Source organism: Diceros bicornis, chromosome 26 (assembly GCF_020826845.1).
Source record: "Diceros bicornis minor isolate mBicDic1 chromosome 26, mDicBic1.mat.cur, whole genome shotgun sequence".
NCBI lineage: Eukaryota > Metazoa > Chordata > Mammalia > Perissodactyla > Rhinocerotidae > Diceros > Diceros bicornis.
Window position 1 is genome coordinate 3,978,834 of NC_080765.1, and position 19,481 is coordinate 3,998,314.

Consider the following 19,481-nt stretch of genomic DNA (forward strand, 5'->3'; position numbering starts at 1 on the left):
GTGCTCAGGAGGTGGCCGGGGCATGAATGAAGGAGCCAAGGGCAGGCTGACCAGAGTGAGGCCCAGACAGGACTTGTTACAAGGTTCCAGGCTCACGGGACAATGCCACCTGCCAGGTCTTTGCCCAAGTAAGAGCTTGGACTTGGTGGCCCTTGTTCCCTCAGGTTGAAACTCATGTTCACTTTTACTCCCTGAGCTGCACGGACACACTGGGCAAGGCAGGAGCACAACAACTGGGCATTTAGCATGCACAGGGCTGAGCGGTAAAAGCCGAAGGCTCTTTTGTTAAGAGAAGAAATTGGCCCTTGTCATTAAGTGGAACCCAGAGGGCTCTCCTTGGAGGAGAGAGGGAATTAAAACCAATGACCCCGTCAGGGCATTTGAGAGAAGAATGGGGGGCTTTCTGCCTTTTGGGCTGGTTGTTTTGGGCCTGAACGAAACGTTCTGTGAGCATAATGGTTAGTGACACACATTACTCTCACGCCATACTGACAAGGCCAAAGTTGGGCCAGGGTGGAACACTTCCAAAATGGACACCAAGACAGGTCACCTCTGAAAACGCTTGCATTCTTTTAAGTCAGTGGTCTATGTGACTGTGTAAACGTCCAGCATTTTTGCCTTTAACAATGGTTGAAAATGTCTGTAGAGCCCCTGGGGCCCCGTGCTCATTCCAGTGGGGTTTCTCAGTGTGACACATCTATGCTCCTTCCGGGGGAGTAGGGGTACTACCTGGGAGCTCACACGCTGCCTCCTGGGGTCTCTTTGCCACCCCCACCCTGGCTGGGCTGTTCACTGAGCGGCCAAGCCAACACCAGAGGCTCATTCTGGAGCCTCTGGCCCTTCTCTGTCCAGCAGCTCTGTCCCAGCATTATCCTCCACACGCGAGCAGGAGAGGAGCAAGAACACTGTGGCAGAAAGGACACCAAAGTGCTCTGCTCTAATTACCTGCGCCTGGGGCCCCCGTTTCCTCATCTTCACGTGGGGCGGAGGGAGAATTATAGCACATGATAAACAAATTCCTTTCCTGCGCTAACTTTTCATCAACCTACACTATGGCCATGATGATAAAACAAGTGACGTGCACCCCCACCCTTCCAAATTATAACCATCTTATATTGGGAAGAAAGGAGAGGAAACTGACATTTTTCTGGAGGTTGGGAAAATCTGTAAAGATATCAATAAATAAAGAAAAGTGGAGGAAATTTCTGGAAAAAACAAGAGGGCTTGATAAGAGCAGCTAATATTTACTGAGTGTCGGGAACAGTGTTAGATGCTTCCCCGCGTACTCTCACTCAATCCTACAACAATCCCATGCGGTTAGGATGGGAATCTCCCACCAAGAAAATAAGGCTTGCGACACAGTGAGATCACTTGCTCAAGGTCATCCAGTTAAGCTGTGGCAACGAAGGGACTCAAACCAGGTCTGTCTGCCTCCGGAGCTTTGTTCTTAAGTCTTGGACTATATATTTCATTTAAAAATGCCCATCAGATGAGGCCTTTGGGGAGGAGAATGCCCACACTCACTGTGGCTCCTCACCAGCCCTGCGTAACCCAGCAGTCAGGCAAGTGGCCCTGGGGAGGGGGCGGCCACACAGAGCCCTTGGGCCGCCTGCACCGTCCTTCCACAAAACAAAAGCAAACTGAAGAAAACACAGAATGGAGCTATCAAAATTAGATGCCAGAGGTCACTGGAAGGAAAAACCAAAGGACACTCCTCTTGGCTACATAGAGCTGCAGCGACACGTAAATGTGCGTATTGATGGTTCTCTTTCCCTGGAGCACTTGGCGGATTCTGACAAGAAACAACTCCTGTTGGGGGAGGCAGCCCCTTCTCCCACCCAGATCCTCACCTCGGAAGTCCAACACCTCACTTTCAAGCAAGGACAAGGCTATCCCTCCGAGTCTCAAAGGCTCACTGCTTCCTGCGGTGCCAGATCAAGGTGGGGGTCTCAGCTGCCCCTGACCCCGGTCCCCCAAGGAAGGGGCCCTCAGTACTGCCCAGGCCTGCACCTTCCAGCTTCTCGTCAGTCTCTTCCTGGACCCTTTCCCAGGACAAGCCCTCCTTGCAGGCCTGTCCCCAGTGGTCTCAAAGCCCAAAGACACTTTAAAAAATCTTCACCAGTGAATTCTTTATGCAGCCCCCAGAGCATATGAAATAGAAGGCTACTTGGAGGGAGTCTCAAGCTGCTTGCCTCTCCTTTCCAGCTCCTTCCTCACCGACACCCCCAAACAAAAACAAATGGGTGTATTTCTCCCTGGAGTTGGCTGAAAAACCTGCAGCTGCTGTCAGATGGGGTTATGATTTCTCCTCAAGACAAGGAAGCCACGAGGCTCTTGGATTCTGAACACATCTGGATTTTAGGTGTAGGAGAGGTTTCTTCGTTCTTCCCTGACAGGAAAAGCCAGGCAACCTCTGCCCTCCCTGCCGTGTTGGCGGCTGGGCCACCACACCAAGAGGTTGTTTTCTTTCATTAAATTCGTAATGAATAGGTGACGCTGACAAGGAAACAGTGCTGCTTAAGCATGCAGACCTGAAGGATGCGTCTCCAGCCTTAATGTACCGGCAGCAATTATTAAATGACTGACTGAATGTGGCCCTTTGATCACAAGCTGGCTCTCTGACAGGTGTCGCCTGCAGGCTACACATCAGTCTTTTAAAAGGCAGATCCCATCTCATGATGATCCAGGAAGAATTTTAAAAGAATCCTGATCGGTCCCGTCGGAGGGCGATAAAATCATATGTACTTATATGTGCAGAGGAAAAGTTTTACTTCTGAACAGCTAAGCATTATTATTACCTCTCTTTAAAGGCTCTGAGTCTGGCCCCACCCTGACTTTATGACGTATATGACAATTAGAGCTAGTCCCAACAGCACGGGGAAGGCAATTAAAAAAAAAGAAAAGAAAGAAAGAAAAAGAAAAAAAGCAACGACCATATCTTCCACCAACCTTGATTTTTCACTTCGGCAAATTCCTTGTTGTATTCTTCTAGAGTTTCCCTAAGTTTCTGGTTCTCTGTTTCAATGTCGTGCAGCCGCTGCACTTTGAGCTGGAGCTGCTGCCCAAGATCCAGAGCTGGCACAGGATCTGCAGAGGAAAGCACATGTCACCCCACTGTGGACACGGACGAGCCACCTTCAGGGTCACATGGAGACCTGGGGCAGGTCTCTTGGGCGCCCCGGAAGTCGGTCTCCAGCGGCTCCCCTGCGGCTGCTACCACTTGCCAGAAGCTGGGGCACCTGTGGCCTCGCTGCCTCCCGCAGAGCCCCCAGGAGCTCCACAGCTGGCTGGGGCCTTCTCTGCAGCCTACAAAGGATGTGTACACAGCTGACAGCAAGGATGTGGCATGCAGACCTGCTGCAGGGTCTCGAACGCGTGAAAACAGGGTAGGAATGGCCGCAGTTCACTGGGCTTGTCCACTGCTCTGGCCTGCTGTGACACCTGAATCTTTGACCTGCTAGGAAGAGAGACACAGGCGGCGGCGGCAGGGGCAAGGAGAGGAGCCCCGAGAAAATCAACCAGGAACCCAGAGCCCTACTTGGACTGTGCAGAAGGCGCCCATGAGCTCAGTTTCCAATAAATCTGTGATGTGGGAAATAACACCTGATACGCTGAGAGTGTCTCGCGGTCCTAAAACACTTTTTCAGATATTCTCTCATTTGAGCCTCACAACAATCCTGGGACAGAGTGTGAGACATGTATCACGTTCCTTTCACCGAAGCAGAAACTAAAGCTCAGGGAAGTGGAGGGACTTCCCCAAGGTTTCTGGGCTAGTTAGTGGGCAGAGAGAATGCGAACCCAAGTCTTAATCCACGTGACCATTCTTCCAACAAGGAGGGTCCGCTGATGGAGCAGAGGAAATAAACATGGCTTTCTGAGAAGCCGCTCCATTTGGGAATGATCACCTTCCATCACAATCCTCCTTTACTCATGACGGCTGCTCATGGGAGAGAGCCAGGGCTCAGCAGCTGGTGACCTGAAGACTGGAGGACCCCAGGTTTCTGCCCTGGGGAGTCCTTCCCTTCCCCAGAGGCACAGCTGGTGACCCAGCCTGCTGGGACGCATCCTAGGCCAGCAGGCCAGCCAGCCAGGAGGCCACCACACTCCCGACTGCAGTCCAAAGAGCAGGAGAGGGCATCTGGGCCAGTTACGTGACGTCTTGCGGCCAATTCAATGTACAATCCGCCGTCAGATTTACTTACAAAAAACTGGACTTTAACCTAAAATTAGAAATTGCAGAAACAGAATCTACAGTGCTAACTCCTGGCCTTTGCCTTTACCATTAATTCAGCACAAAATGGAGAGACATTAAATGTTTTCCTGGCGTCAATTTGATCTTTATTTTTTCTTCTGCTGCCTACGAGGCACTTATAATCCACCTGCTGGGCACGAGTGGAGCGCTTCCTCTGCAATTCTCGAGCTCCGCGAGAGGAGAAGAATACCCAAGTCCACTGGGCTTAGAAAAGATTATTGAAGATATTCCTGGCATGGCGGCCAGCATCACTCGTGAGATGGCTGCAAAGATTTAGTCTCCGGTTGAGGAATGCTAAACACCAAGCGCAGTGGATCAACAAGGGTATATATTCAAGAGCTCACTTAATTTTCAAATACCAGAGTCATTAATTTTTCAGACCACCCCTGGTTCCTGGAAACGAGGGCTAGATCCACCACGCCTCAGTCGGCGAGTCCACCAGGAGCCAGGAACTCTTTGAGATGCCAACGTCTCTGCAGAGTTTATAAAAGGCAGGCACTGGGATGTGTCCAGCCCCACGGCACCAGACCTGCCCGTGGGGTTTAACACCAACACTGTCCATCATGTGAAACCCTTGGCTGCCGGGCATTTATTCTGTGTGTATACACAGTTTATGACTACGTCACTTTCTCGCTTGTGGCTTTTCATGATTATTTTAATCAGCGTTAAAATATTTATATTAAATTAGATTTCAAAAGCTATTTTGGGGAGATGGTTCCTTGTAAGTAGGAGTAGTAATAACATTAAAGACTGAATTCCTCAGAACATTCCAGGTACAGTTTTTTTTTTTTTAAATTTCAGTATCTTTCCAGGGTACCTTCCAACCCCCACCCCTTTCACAGCCTCATGCTGGGAAAATGGCCTGAAGGAAATAAACAATATGCCCATGGCCCTCTTCATATAGAACTACAATTTGAACTTGAAACAGAGGTCATGGAAGGATTGAGGAGGAGAAGGCTGCACTTGTATAAAATTCTATTAATGTTCACTCATGTAGGCTTTCTGGCACAATTGCCAGTAGAAATTATATTTTTAAAGAGCTCAGCTAGCATACTGCCGTCCACCCCTAAAATTTCTGCCGACAACTTTCCCAGTCCATTCCTTTTAAAAGGCCAGGACCTACTATGTCTGCTTTGAATAAAAAATAGCTTCCCTCGTTCGATTCAGCAAGGAATTCAGTGACATATAAAAATAACATGCACATTATCAAGTGAATGGTAACTAGACCTTTAGACAAATTTTCAAAGTATTATATTGTAAATGAAAATTCCGCCAATCTCATCATTATTCATTACGGCATGTATATTTAATTTAACACTATTAAAGGTTAATGCTAAGTAGCAAAACTGGTCACAGAATAAAGAATGAACTGAATGTTCAAACATCTCTATGCATTAAACTTCAAACTTTACTACAGTACAGTTGAATGACTAAACACCTACAGCATTTGAATATTATTTTGGATTATGTAAAAGGCATTGCTAAAGTACCTCTTAGGCTTAATTTTTATTACTTGTATTAAAGGAACAGCTAATTACCACATGACAGTGTAATGACTCCAGCATGTTTGGGCTGGAGACCAAAACAATGAATTTCGGCATGCCAAACCCCAACCTGAATGTTAATCTAGGGGAAATCATAGCTTTTTGTCTCGTTAATGATTTCCAATGCCATTTAAACCCCACACAAGTATTGTTAGGTCTTATTCTGAACGTCACAAGCCTCCGATCTCAGCAGCTCAATTAGGGAATTGTCTGGGGGAGGCAAGCGAACACACCCATACTCGAACAGGAACGAAATCCCGCAACCTCTGTCCGCCCAGCCTCCTCCAGTCAACACGCGTTATTGTGGCTCCATCCAGCCAACGTGACAAACTTGCCAAGTGTTTTACAATCATCTAATAGTTAATTCCTAAAACACTCTTTGAGGCACTATATAGCTCATTATGCAACTCAGGACTCCAAGAACATAATTATAACAAACAATAATAATACCATCACTTGTATTCATTCAGCACCTTCTCCCAAGCACAGGTCACATTACTGCATTAATTCCAGACATCACAGTCAGAGATCGGGGGAGGGGCCCTGCAATGTGTCAGGTGCTGGCATCTCTCCCAGGGACGGGGGAGGAGAGAAGTCAGCCAGGCAAGCAGGTACGCAAAACTTTAATTAAGATATCTGCTTCCTGAACCAGCAGCCAACTAAATTATACTGTCTCTTCAAGTACTAATTTAACAAGTATTTCTTAAGCATCTATCTGCTCGAGGCAAGGCCTGGGTGAGGCACTGGGATGGACGCTCAGCCAAGTCGGCTGGGACCAGCCTCACAATAAGGATGAACCATGTTCACAAATAACAAAGGTAAAGAAGGGCCACCCTGAAGAGCAGACGAGTGGAAGATCACTCCCAGATAGAGAAACTGGGAAAAGTAGATTTAAGAAAAAAAAAAAGAGGAGACCGGGTTTAGACCTGTGGAGCCAGAGGGGCAGTTAGTCCATGTGTAAGAGCAAGGAGCAGGGGAGCGCCAAGCACGGCCCAAGGAACAGTTCAGTCCGACTGCCAGGGCCCATGCACACATTCTATGACATCAGCACTGCTTTAGGCACCAGGAGGACACAGTGGTGAACAAGACAACGCTTGCTCCCAAAGCCCTGACGTTGTAGTGAAGTGAGGGCAACAGACAAAAAGCAAAACCAAACCAAAGAGAATACTTTCAGGGACTGCCAACATGGAGAGAGGAAACAGGCTGTGGAGAGTGGGGAATGGATCCTGGACACAGATGGGGAGAGAGGGCCTCTTGGAGGAAGTGACATTGGGATTCGGATCTGTGAAGACTCACTCTCAGCAGAGGGAGCAACAGTGCAAGGGTCCAGACATGGGTGTGAACTGGCATATCAGGACAGAGAGAGAAGGGGCCGGCCCTGTGGCGTAGTGGTTAAGTGCATGCTCTGCTGCTGGCAGCCCGGGTTTGGATCCCAGGCTGGCACCAATGCATCGCTTGTCAGGCCATGCTGTGGCAACGTCCCACACAAAGTGGAGGAAGATGGGCACGGGTGTTAGCTCAGGGCCAGTCTTCCTCAGCAAAAAAGAGGAGGATTGACATTGATGTTAGCTCAGGGCTGATCTTCCTCACAAAAAAAAAAAAAAAAGACAGAGAGAAGCTAGCCAGGCTGCGATGAAGGGAAGTGCAAGTGGCAAGTGGTTAGAGAGGGAGGCCTGTGCTCAAGGATTTAAAGAAAAATATGAACACAATTAAGGAGAGAAACAGAAGATACAAAGAAGAATCAAATTAACTCTACAGCTGAAAATACAATGTCTGAGGTGTCCCCTCAGTGCAGCAGGTAGTGCATCAGTCTCATAAAAACCCAAAGTCTGAAATGAGCCAGAGGACTGAGTTTGGATTCACTGTTACTCCTGATGGTAAGAACCATCAGAGAACAGGACTTTCGCAAGATGAGTCACTAGGGCATTAGAAGAAAACTACAGTAGTTTCAGCCACAAAAAGGTTTGCTGATTTTCTAGTGGCAAAGTATTTAAGACATGAGTTAAATAAGAGTTTACAATTTTCTTTTAAAAAGCTAAGTGTTCCAAATTAGCCGCCCTGTTCTGTGATGGCAGATGGCTATCAGTAATATGCTGCCTGGCAGACATTTTTGAAAAAATAGACACACAGTCTATGTCTTTGTAGTAAACGTGGTATCTTAACACTTAGTGGGAAAAAAACGACTTCTTGAAAGAAACTTATGCTATAGAGACAGTATTCTACAAGTGGATACTTGGAAATGTTCCCATCATCACATAAACATAGGGGCAAAGACAATATCCTCTACGAAAATGTCTCAATGGCTCGTATCATGAAAAGGAGTGTAGCCAAACGATTTAGAATGTGGGCCAGACCGCATGTGTTTGAAACCCAGCTCTGCTACTTACTGGTTGTGCAACCATGGACAAGTTACTTATTACCTCTGTATCTTAGTTTCTTCATCTATAAATTGGGCATAATAATTGTGCCTATATCATGAGATTGTTGTGAGGACTAACTGAGATAATATGTGCATACTCTTAGAAAACTGCCAGACACTCAATAAATGTTACCTATTACTAACCAACTCAAACCTGATTGCGTATTTGCTAGAACAGGTTTAAAACCACTTGTTAATAATATAAAAAATATAGTATCCTCTGAGTGGTTAGCAAGAAAAATCGAATATCAGAGAAAATAAAAATTTACTAGTTGAATTTCAACAAATACTTTCTTCTAATTGGTACACAGGTTTCAAAAAAATGAATCATATTTTCATAAATATAGTCAATAATGCACTGCTTTGCTTTGGATCCATGTATCTTTGTGAGTTATATTTTCCCGCCATTTATGACAGCCATTAAACAAAGAACAAAATTAACAAAACTTGGAGGCTTTCACTTCTGGCCACGACAGATTTACTGGTACTGGACTTGCCCTCTGGCCATAAACAACTAGAATATTAGGCAAACTGTATGAAACAACCATTTACAGATGTTGGACAACCAGCAGAGCAGGACTCTTCATCCCTGAGAGAAGGGAAACAAACGAGATGAGACCCATGATCACCCTGACTTTCTGTCAGGTAGCACTTTCTGGACCACAGCACAGGGAAGGGGGAACCCAAGCAGAGCATGACAGTCTTCCCGGGTTGAGAAGAGAGAGATCAGAAGATTGGGAGGTGGAGGCAGCTGGAATTTATAGGCCAGAGCACTGGAGAGGAGGGAGATATGCAGAGAAAGAGCTAGAGAGATCCGCAGAGGAGTAGAGTCTGTTGATAAAAGCTAAGGTGCATGCGCACAGGGTGAAATTCCACAAGGCTGGGCACAGAACCACAAGGAATCTCTAAGTGAACCAGTCCCAGAGTTCGCAGAGGGTTGGGAGACTTTCAAATTGCAACCAGCCAGAGAGGAGAGACTCCCTGAATAGCCAGGACATTCAGTAGAGATGTGAGAACAGCCACACAAGAGTGGAGGGCTAAATTAATCCTAAAGTAAAGGCTATTCCAGACCCACTCCCAAAAGCTTAAAAACTAGCCTCAGAATGACCCAGCCGATTTGCCAGTAATTTAACTGCCTGCCCAAACAAACTTCAGCACTCTTAAGAAAGACAACAAAATCCAGAGAGTTAACAACTACTATGTCCACCATCCAATCAAAAATTACTAGACATGCAAAAAAGCAAGACAATCAGGAAAAAAAATCAGTTAATCAAGACAGAACTAGAAATGACAAGGGATGATGGGACTAATTAACAAAGACCAAAACAGCTATTACAAGCATGCTCAAGGATTTAAAGAAAAATATGAAGACAATAAGGAGAGAAATAGAAGAGATAAGGAAGAAAATGGAATTCTAGAACTTAAAATACAATAACTGAAATGAAAAAATATTCTAGATTGGCTTAACAGCAGATTAGACACTGCAAAAGAGAGAAGATCAGTGAATTCAAAGACACAGTCACTGAAACTGTCTAAACAGAAGCAGAGAGAAGAGACTGAAAAAAAGTTACTAAAACTTCAGCAACCCGTGAAACAGTATCAAGCAATCTAACATACATATTCCAGAAAGGGGCAAGGCGTGGATTTGAAGAAACAGTGGTGAAATTTTCCAAATTTGATGAAAGCTATAAACTTAAAAATCCAAGAAACTCAACAAACTCCAAGCAGGATAAACACAAGGAACACTAATAAACATAATGAAATTGCTGAAAAGAAGAATAAAAAAAAAATCTTAAAGCCAGGGAAGAGAAGACTCGTCATTTATAGGGGAAGAAAGATTATTAAGTCAGTCAATCCTGAGGGAGAAAAAACAAAAACAAAAATTGCTAACACACAGTGTTATATCCAACAAAAAATATCCTTCAACAAAGAGGGCGAGGTAGAGATTTTTTTGGCGCAGATGAACAAAAGCTGGCAGAATTCATTGCCAGAGCTTGCACAGTATAAGAAATGTTAAAGGAAATGCTATAGGCTGAAAGACAACAATGCCAGATGGAAACCTGGATCTACACAAGAAAATAAACAACATCAGAAATGGTAAATATATGGGTAAAAATAAAATACTATTTTTTTCATTTTAAATTTCTTTAAAAGATAATTCACTTATTATTTTTCTTTTTTGAGGAAGATTGGCCCTGTTCTAACATCTGTTGCCAACCTTCCGCTATTTCTTTTTTCTCCCCAAAGCCCTAGTACATAGTTGTGTATCATAGGTGTAGAGTTGTAGCCCTTCTATATGGGATGCCACCTCAGCATAGCTTGATACATGGTGAGTAGGTCCACGCCCAGGATCTAAACTGGTGAACCCTGGGCCACCGAAGCAGAACGCTCGAACTTAACCACTATGCCACTGGGCTGGCCCCAGATAACTGACTATTTAAAAGCAAAAATAGTAATGATGTGCCATAGGGTTATAACATATGTAGAAGTAAAATGAATAACAACAGGAGGTAGAAAATGAGAGTGTATTGTAAGATTCTTACATTATATGTGAAGTAGTATAATATTATTTGAAGGTATAGTGAGATAAAGATGCTTACTGTAAACCTTAAAGTAATCATTAAGAAAATAAGACAAAGAGTTATAGCTAATAAGACAATCGGGGAGGTAAAATAAGATCATAAAAAAATATTCAATCAGGGGCCGGCCCCGTGGCTTGGCGGTTAAGTGCGCGTGCTCTGCTACTGGCGGCCCGGGTTCGGATCCCGGGCGCGCACCGACGCACCACTTCTCTGGCCATGCTGAGGACACGTCCCACATACAGCAACTAGAAGGGTGTGCAACTATGACATAGAACTATCTACTGGGGCTTTGGGGAAAAAAAGGAGGAGGATTGGCAGTGGATGTTAGCTCAGAGCCAGTCTTCCTCAGCAAAAAGAGGAGGATTAGCATGGATGTTAGCTCAGGGCTGATCTTCCTCACAAAAAAAAAAGAAATTCAATCAAAAGAAAGCAGGAAAAAATACAACAAAAAACAGGTAAGACAACTAGAAAACGAACAGTAAGATAGTAGACTTACACCCAATTTTAGCCACAATTACATCAAATGTAAAGGATCTAACATTCCTCTTAAAAGGCAGATTGTCAGACTGGATGAAAAAGCAAGTCACAGCTGTTTACAAGAAATGCAACTTAAATATAATGACAAAGATAGGATAATAGTAAAAGGATAGAAAAAGATATAACATGAAAACACTAATCAAAAGTAAGCTGGAGGGGAGTGACGTCAGCATCATGGCAGAGAGTGAACTTTCCCGTAAACTCTTCCCCCGATGAGATACAACAAAAGAAACAGTCACAGACCAGCAACGGACTCCTAGACAGCGAAAAGGAAGATCGGAAAGATCCACACTGCTGCACATCTGAGAGTGGAACGTGCTGGGGTCCCCGGAGAAAGTGGGGAGAGGTAAGGAGAACTCCTCTCTCTCCCCATCAGATCAGCGATCCCAGTCCTCACATCTCCCAGAGAGAGGGGAGAGGTGGCCCTCCGCAGGGAAACCGTAGCTCTTCGGGCTCTCTCAGCCAGTGGGAAACTCCCACACAGAGGACTTAGAACTGCTACAGGGGTATCCTCAACATCTCAGCACCCCAGGAGAGCAGATAACGAGGGGCGAGCAAGAAGCCCCCCATGCCAGGGATCTAGCGGGCTAAAGAGAGAGGCCCCCCACCCCCGCATGCCGGACACTGCAGCTCAGCCGATCAGACCAGACCAAGCAGTTGGCCAATCGCAGCAAGCAGCTGGAGCAGAGCGCAAGGGGCTCAGATTACACAGCCCTTAACCCCCACATGGTGGCGGCAGGTGGAAACTGCAACCAGATATTTCCAGGATGAGGAAAAACAAAGCCAATACAGCAACCACAATGCAAAGGTACATGAAATCACCAGACCAGAAGGAAAATGACAAGCACCCAGAAACCAACCCTGAAGACACAGAAATCCATAACCTAAATGACAGAGATTTCAAAATAGCTATCATAAAAAAACTCAACGAAATACGAAATAACACAGACAAACAATTCAATGCAATTAGGAGTTTCTTCACAAAAGAGATTGAAATCATAAAGAAAAACCAATCAGTACTGACGGAGATGAAGAACACAATGGAGGGATAAAGGAGAATCTGGAATCTTTAAAGAACAGAGCTGACAATATGGAGGAAACAATTAGCATTATAGAGGATAGGAATACAGATATGCTCCAGATGGAAGAGGAGAGAGAATTAAGACTAAAAAGAAATGAAGAAAGTCTCCAAGAAATATCTGACTCTATTAGGAAATGTAACATAAGAATTATAGGTATTCTTGAGAGAGAAGAGAGGGAAAGAGGAACAGAGAGCCTATTCAAGGAAATAATAGCTGAGAACTTCCCAAATCTCAGGAAGGAGCAGGAAATACCAGTAAGTGAAGCCAACAGATCGTCTAAATACGTCAACAGGCAAAGGCCCACTCCACGACACATAGTGGTAAGGCTGGCTAAAGTCAATGACAAAGAAACAATATTAAGGGCAGCTAGACAAAAACAAAAAATAACGTACAAAGGAACTCCCATCAGGCTCTCAGCAGATTTTTCAACAGAAACTTTACAGGCTAGGAGAGACTGGAATGATATATTCAAAATACTGAAAGACAAAAACTTTCAGCCAAGAATACTCTATCCAGCAAAAATATCCTTCAAATATGATGGAGAAATAAGTAACTTTCCCAGATAAACAAAAGCTAAGGGAGTACTTGGCCACGAGACCCCCACTACAAGAAATACTCAAGAAGGCCCTCAGGCCTGAAAAAAGAAGAGAAAGGGAATACAAAGCTTGGAGCAAGGAGAAAAATAGGGAGACAAAATCAGAAAAATAGTATATCTTTACCAGAATAAGTTAGCAACTACTTAAATACCAAAATCAAAGATCAAAGGAAGGAATTCATCAAAAATAAATATAACCTCATCACTGTAAACACACAACACGAGATAGAATAAGGTATTACAAGAAGGACTTAGAAGGGGAAGAGGAAAGAGATTGAATTGGCTTAGTATGAGGAAATAAGAGGCCACCAGATAATGGACTATCTCATACACAAGATTTTTTATACAAACCTCAAGGTAACCAATAAACAAATAATCAAAACAAAATCACATATGATAAACAAAGAGAAAACTAGAAGAGTCACAAGACAGAACAACCAAACTGAATTGGCAGTCCAAAACAAATGGGACAAAAACAAAGGAAATGTGAAAGAACCGGAAAATAAGTGACAAAACAGCAACATTAAGCCCTCATATATCAATAATTACCCTGAATGTAAATGGATTGAACTCTCCAATCAAAAGATACAGAGTGGTAGGATGGATTAAAAAGCAAGACCCAACAATATGTTGCCTCCAGGAAACACACCTCAGCTCTAAAGACAAGCACAGGCTCAGAGTGAAAGGATGAAAGACAATACTCCAAGCTAATGGCAAACAAAAGAAAGCAGGTGTTGCTGTACTCATATCAGACAAAGTAGACATCAAGACAAAACAGGTTAAGAGAGACAAAGAAGGGAAATATATAATGACAAAAGGGACACACCACCAAGAAGACATATCACTTATAAATATATATGCACCCAACACAGGAGCACCAAAGTACATAAAGCAACTATTAACAAACCTAAAAGGAGACACTAACGACAACACAATAATAGTAGGGGATCTTAATATCCCACTTACATGAATGGATAGATCATCCAGACAAAAAGTCAATAAAGAAACAGTGGACTTAAATGAAAAACTGGATGAGATGGACCTAGTAGACATATACAGAGCACTCCATCCAAAAACAGCTGACTACACATTCTTCTCAAGCGCGCATGGAACATTCTCAAGGATAGACCATATGTTGGGAAACAAAGCAAGCCTCAATAAATTTAAGAAAATTGAAATCATAACAAGCATCTTTTCAGACCATAATGCTATGAAACTGGAAATCAACCATGAAAAAAAAACTGGGAAAGTGACAAAAATGTGGAGATTAAACAACACGCTACTGAACAACCAATGGATCATTGATGAAATTAAATCAGAAATCAAAAAATATCTGGAAACAAACGAAAATGAAAATATGCCGTACCAAATCATATGGGATGCAGCAAAAGCGGTCCTGAGAGGGAAACTCATAGTGATACAAGCCCACCCTAACAAACAAGAAAAAGCCCAAATAAGTAACCTTAAACTACACCTAACAGAACTAGAAAAAGAAGAGCAAAACAAGCCCAAAGTCAGCAGAAGGAGAGAAATAATAAAAATCAGAGCAGAAAGAAATGAAATTGAGACCAAAAAAACAGTAGAAAGGATTAATGAAACAAAGAGTTGGTTCTTTGAGAAGATAAACAAAATTGACAAACCCTTAGCCAGGCTTACTAAGAAAAAAAGAGAAAAGGCTCAAGTAAATAAAATTAGAAATGAAAGAGGAGAAATTACAACAGATACCACGGAAATACAAAGGATTATAAGAGAATACTATGAGAAATTATATGCCAACAAATTGGACAATCTAGATGAAATGGATCAACTTTTAGACTCCCAAAACTGAACCAAGAAGAAATGGAGAATCTGAATAGACCAATCACGAGTAAAGAGATTGAAATAGTAATCAAAAAACCTCCCAAAAAATAAAAGTCCAGGACCAGATGGCTTCTCCGGTGAATTTTACCAAACATTCAAAGAAGATTTAATACCCATCCTTCTCAAACTATTCCAAAAAATAGAGGAAGATGGAACACTTCCCAACTCATTCTACGAGGCCAACATCACCCTGATACCAAAGCCAGACAGAGACAATACAAAGAAGGAAAATTACAGGCCAATATCACTGATAAACATAGATGCAAAAATCCTCAAGAAAATATTGGCAAACCAAATAAAGTAATACATTAAAAACATCATACACCATGATCAAGTGGGATTTATACCAGGGACGCAGGGATGGTTCAACATCCACAAATCAATCAACGTGACACACCACATCAACAAAACAAAGAATAAAAACCACATGGTCATTTCAATAGATGCAGAGAAGGCATTTGACAAGATCCAACATCCATTTACGATAAAAACTCTCAACAAAATGGGTATAGATGGAAAGTACCTCAACATAATAAAGGCTATTTATGACAAACCCACAGCCAACATGATACTCAACGGGGAAAGACTGAAAGCCATTCCTCTGAGAACAGGAACGAGGCGGGGCTGCCCACTCTCACCCCTCTTATTCAACACAGTACTGGAGGTTTTGGCCAGAGCAATTAGGCAAGAAAAAGGAATAAAAGGAATCCAAATAGGCAACTAAGTGAAACTCTCACTATTTGCAGATGACATGATTTTATATATAGAAAACCCTAAAGAATCCATTGGAAAACCATTAGAAATAATCAACAACTACAGCAAAGTTGCAGGGTACAAAATTGATCTGCAAAAATCAGTTGCATTTCTGTATGCTAATAACGAACTAACAGAAAGAGAGCTCGAAAAGCTAATACCATTTACAATTGCAACAAAAAGAATAAAATATCTAGGAATAAATCTTACCAAGGAGGTGAAAGACCTATACAATGAAAACTGCAATACATTATTGAAAGAAATCGATGATGACATAAAGAAATGGAAAGACATCCCATGCACATGGATTGGAAGAATAAACATAGTTAAAATGTCTATATTACCTAAAGCAATCTACAGATTCAATGCAATCCCAATCAGAATCCCAATGACATTCTTCATAGAAATAGAAAAAAGAATACTAAAATTCATATGGGGCAACAAAAGATGCCGAATAGCTAAAGCAATCCTAAGAAAAAGGAACAAAGCTGGAGGCATCACAATCCCTGACTTCAAAACATACTACAGGGCCGGCTCCGTGGCTTAGCGGTTAAGTGTGCGCGCTCTGATGCTGGCGGCCGGGGTTCGGATCCCGGGCGCGCCCCAAGGCACCACTTCTCCGACCAACCCGAGGCCGAGTCCCACGTACAGCAACTAGAAGGATGTGAACCTATGACATACAACTATCTACTGGGGCTTTGGGGGTAAAAGATGAATAAATAAAAAAAAAAATGAAAAAAAAAAAAAAAACATACTACAAAGCAATAGTAATCAAAACAGCATGGTACTGGTACAAAAACAGACACACAGATCAATGGAATAGAATTGAAAGCCCAGAAATAAAACCACACATATACAAACAGCTAATTTTCGACAAAGGAACTAAGAACATACAATGGAGAAAAGAAAGTCTCTTCAATAAATGGTGTTGGGAAAACTGGACAGCCACATGCAAAAGAATGAAAGTGGACCATCAGCTATTGCCATGCACAAAAATTAACTCAAAATGGATCAAAGATCTGAAGGTGAGACCTGAAACTATAAAACTCACAGAAGAAAATATAGGGAACACATTATTTGACATTGGTAATAAAAGAATCTTTTTGGATAACACGCCTACCCAGACTAGGGAAACTAAAGAAAAAATAAGCAGGTGAGACTTTATCAGATTAAAGAGCTTCTACAAGACAAACAAAACCAGAATCAAGATGAACAGACAACCTACCAGCTGGGAGAAAATATTTGCAAAACATATATCTGACAAGGGGTTAATTTCCATAATATATAAAGAACTCACACAACTGAACAACAAAAAAAACAAACAACCTGATCAAAAAATGGGCAGAGGAAATGAACCGACACTTCTCCAAAGAAGATATACAGATGGCCAATAGGCACATGAAAAGATGCTCAACATCACTAATCATCAGGGAAATGCAAATCAAAACAACACTAAGATATCACCTCACGCCCGTTAGAATGGCTATAATCACCAAGACAAAAAACAACAAATGTTGGAGAGGATGTGGAGAAACAGGAACCCTCATACACAGCTGGTGGGAATGCAAACTGGTGCAGCCTCTATGGAAAACGGTATGGAGATTCCTCAAAGAATTAAAAATAGAGATGCCCTATGACCCAGCCATCCCACTACTGGGAATCTATCCAATGAACCTGAAATTAACAATCCACAGAGGCTTATGCACCCCTATGTTCATTGCAGCATTATTCACTATAGCCAAGAAGTGGAAGCAACCTAAGTGTCCCTTGACTGATGATTGGATCAAGAAGATGTGGTATATATATACAATGGAATACTACTCAGCCATAAAAAAAGACAACATCGTCCCATTTGCAACAACATGGATGAGGCTGGAGGGTATTATGTTAAGGGAAATACGCCAGAAAGAGAAAGACAAACACTGTATGATCTCACTCATATGTGGAAAATAAACCAACACGTGGACAGAGAAAACTGTATTGTGGTTACCAGGGGCAATGGGGGCAGGGGGTGGGCACAAGGGGTGAAGGGAGATACATATATGGTGATGGACAAACAAAAATGTACAACCAAAATTTCACAATGTTATAAACTATTAAAACATCAATTAAAAAAAAAAAGTAAGCTGGAAAGTCTATGTTAAAATCAGACAAAAGAAACTTTAGGACAAAGAATACTATCAGGAAGAAAGATCATTGTGTAAACTTAAAGCAACCAAATCACTGAGAAGATACAACAATCTAAAGAGATATATACCCCAAAGCAAGGCTCAAAGCACATGCATCAAAACCTAACAGAACTGAAAAGGAGAAGAAGAAAAATCCACAATAATGAAGATTTCAAAGCTCCCTTCTCACTAATTGATAGTACAGTTAGATATAAAATCAGTATGGATACAAAAGTCTTGAACAACACTATCAACCAACTTGTCCTGACTGACACTTACAGAACACTCTACTCAACAACTACAGAACACACCTTCTCTTCAAGCAGACAAGGAACACTCATCAAGACAGAACATATACTGGACCATAAAACAAGTCTCGATAAATTTAAAAGAAGAGAAATCATAGAAAGCATGCTCTCTGACCACAATGGAATAAGTCAATGACTTAAGCCTCCACTTTAAGAAACTTGAAAAAGAAGAGCATATTAAACCGCAAATAAGTAGAAGTTAGCAAATAATAAGAATACAAAAAGTAATGCAAATAAAAGCTAGTTCTTAAAAAAAATCCTTAAAATTGATAAGCTTCTCACCAAACTGATCAAGAAAAGAAAACAAAGAGAGAATTTACAAATTCCAAAATCAAGAATGAAAAAAGGGACATCACTACACATCCTACAGATATTTAACAGATAATGAAATACCATGGACAACATTATGGCAATAAATTTCATAATTTCTATGAAATGGATCATTCCTTGAAAAATTACCAAACTGCCTCAAGAAGAAATAAAACATCTTCACAGCCCTATATCTGTTAAAGGAGTTAAATTTGTAATTAAAAACCTTGCAACAAAAAAATCCCAGGTCTTGATGGCTTCACTGGTGAACTAGAGAAGTTTCAAGGAAGAAATAATAGCAATCTTAGACAAACTCTTTCAGCAATTACAGGAAGAGGGAGCACTTCTCAACTCATTTTATAAGACCAGCACTACCCAATACCAAAACCCAATAAAGACATTAAAGGAGAAAAAAACAAAAACAAAAAACAAGCAAGCAAAAAGCTACAGTCCTAAATTCCTTATGAACTTAAAAGGCAAAAATCCTTAATAAAATATTAGCAAATTGAATCCAGCAAATTCTAAAAAGTATAATACATCATAACCAAGTAGGATTTATCCTGGGAATGGAAGATTGGTTTAACAGTCAAAAATCAAACTATTTCACCATATTAAGAGAAAAATCATATGATCATCTCAATAGATGCTGAAAAAAAATCTGACAAAATTCAATACCAATTCATGACAAAAACTCTCAGCAAACTCAGATAGAATAGAAAGGAATTTCCTCAACCTTATAAAGAATTTCTATAAAAAAAACGAACAGCTAACATCATGCTTAATGGTAAAAGACTGACTGGACTTCACCACTGGATTCCAATTACAGATTGGAAATCAATATGGATACAGAAAACTTGAATAACACTATCAACCAATTTGACCTAACTGATATTTAAAGAACATTCCCTCCAACAACTATAAAGTATAGAATCTCTTCAAGGGCACAGGGAATATTCAAGATAGGACATCCTAGGGAATCTACAAAAAACCTTCTAGAACTAATAAGTGAGTTTAAAAAGGTCACAAATATTATTATATAGAAATTAGTTGCATTTCTATATAAAAGCAACAA

The 19,481-nt window shown here is 41.9% G+C and overlaps 1 protein-coding gene across 11 annotated transcripts in view; it reads right to left on the bottom strand.

Annotated features, from left to right (window-relative positions):
• Positions 1 to 19,481, bottom strand: part of CUX1 (cut like homeobox 1) — a 375,717-nt gene that overhangs the window by 145,456 nt on the left and 210,780 nt on the right. For all 11 annotated transcript variants that reach the window (XM_058569068.1, XM_058569067.1, XM_058569066.1 and 8 more), the window contains exon 5: positions 2,950 to 3,087. In XM_058569068.1, the coding sequence (XP_058425051.1) occupies positions 2,950 to 3,087 (138 nt within the window). The remainder of the gene's footprint in view (positions 1 to 2,949; positions 3,088 to 19,481) is intronic.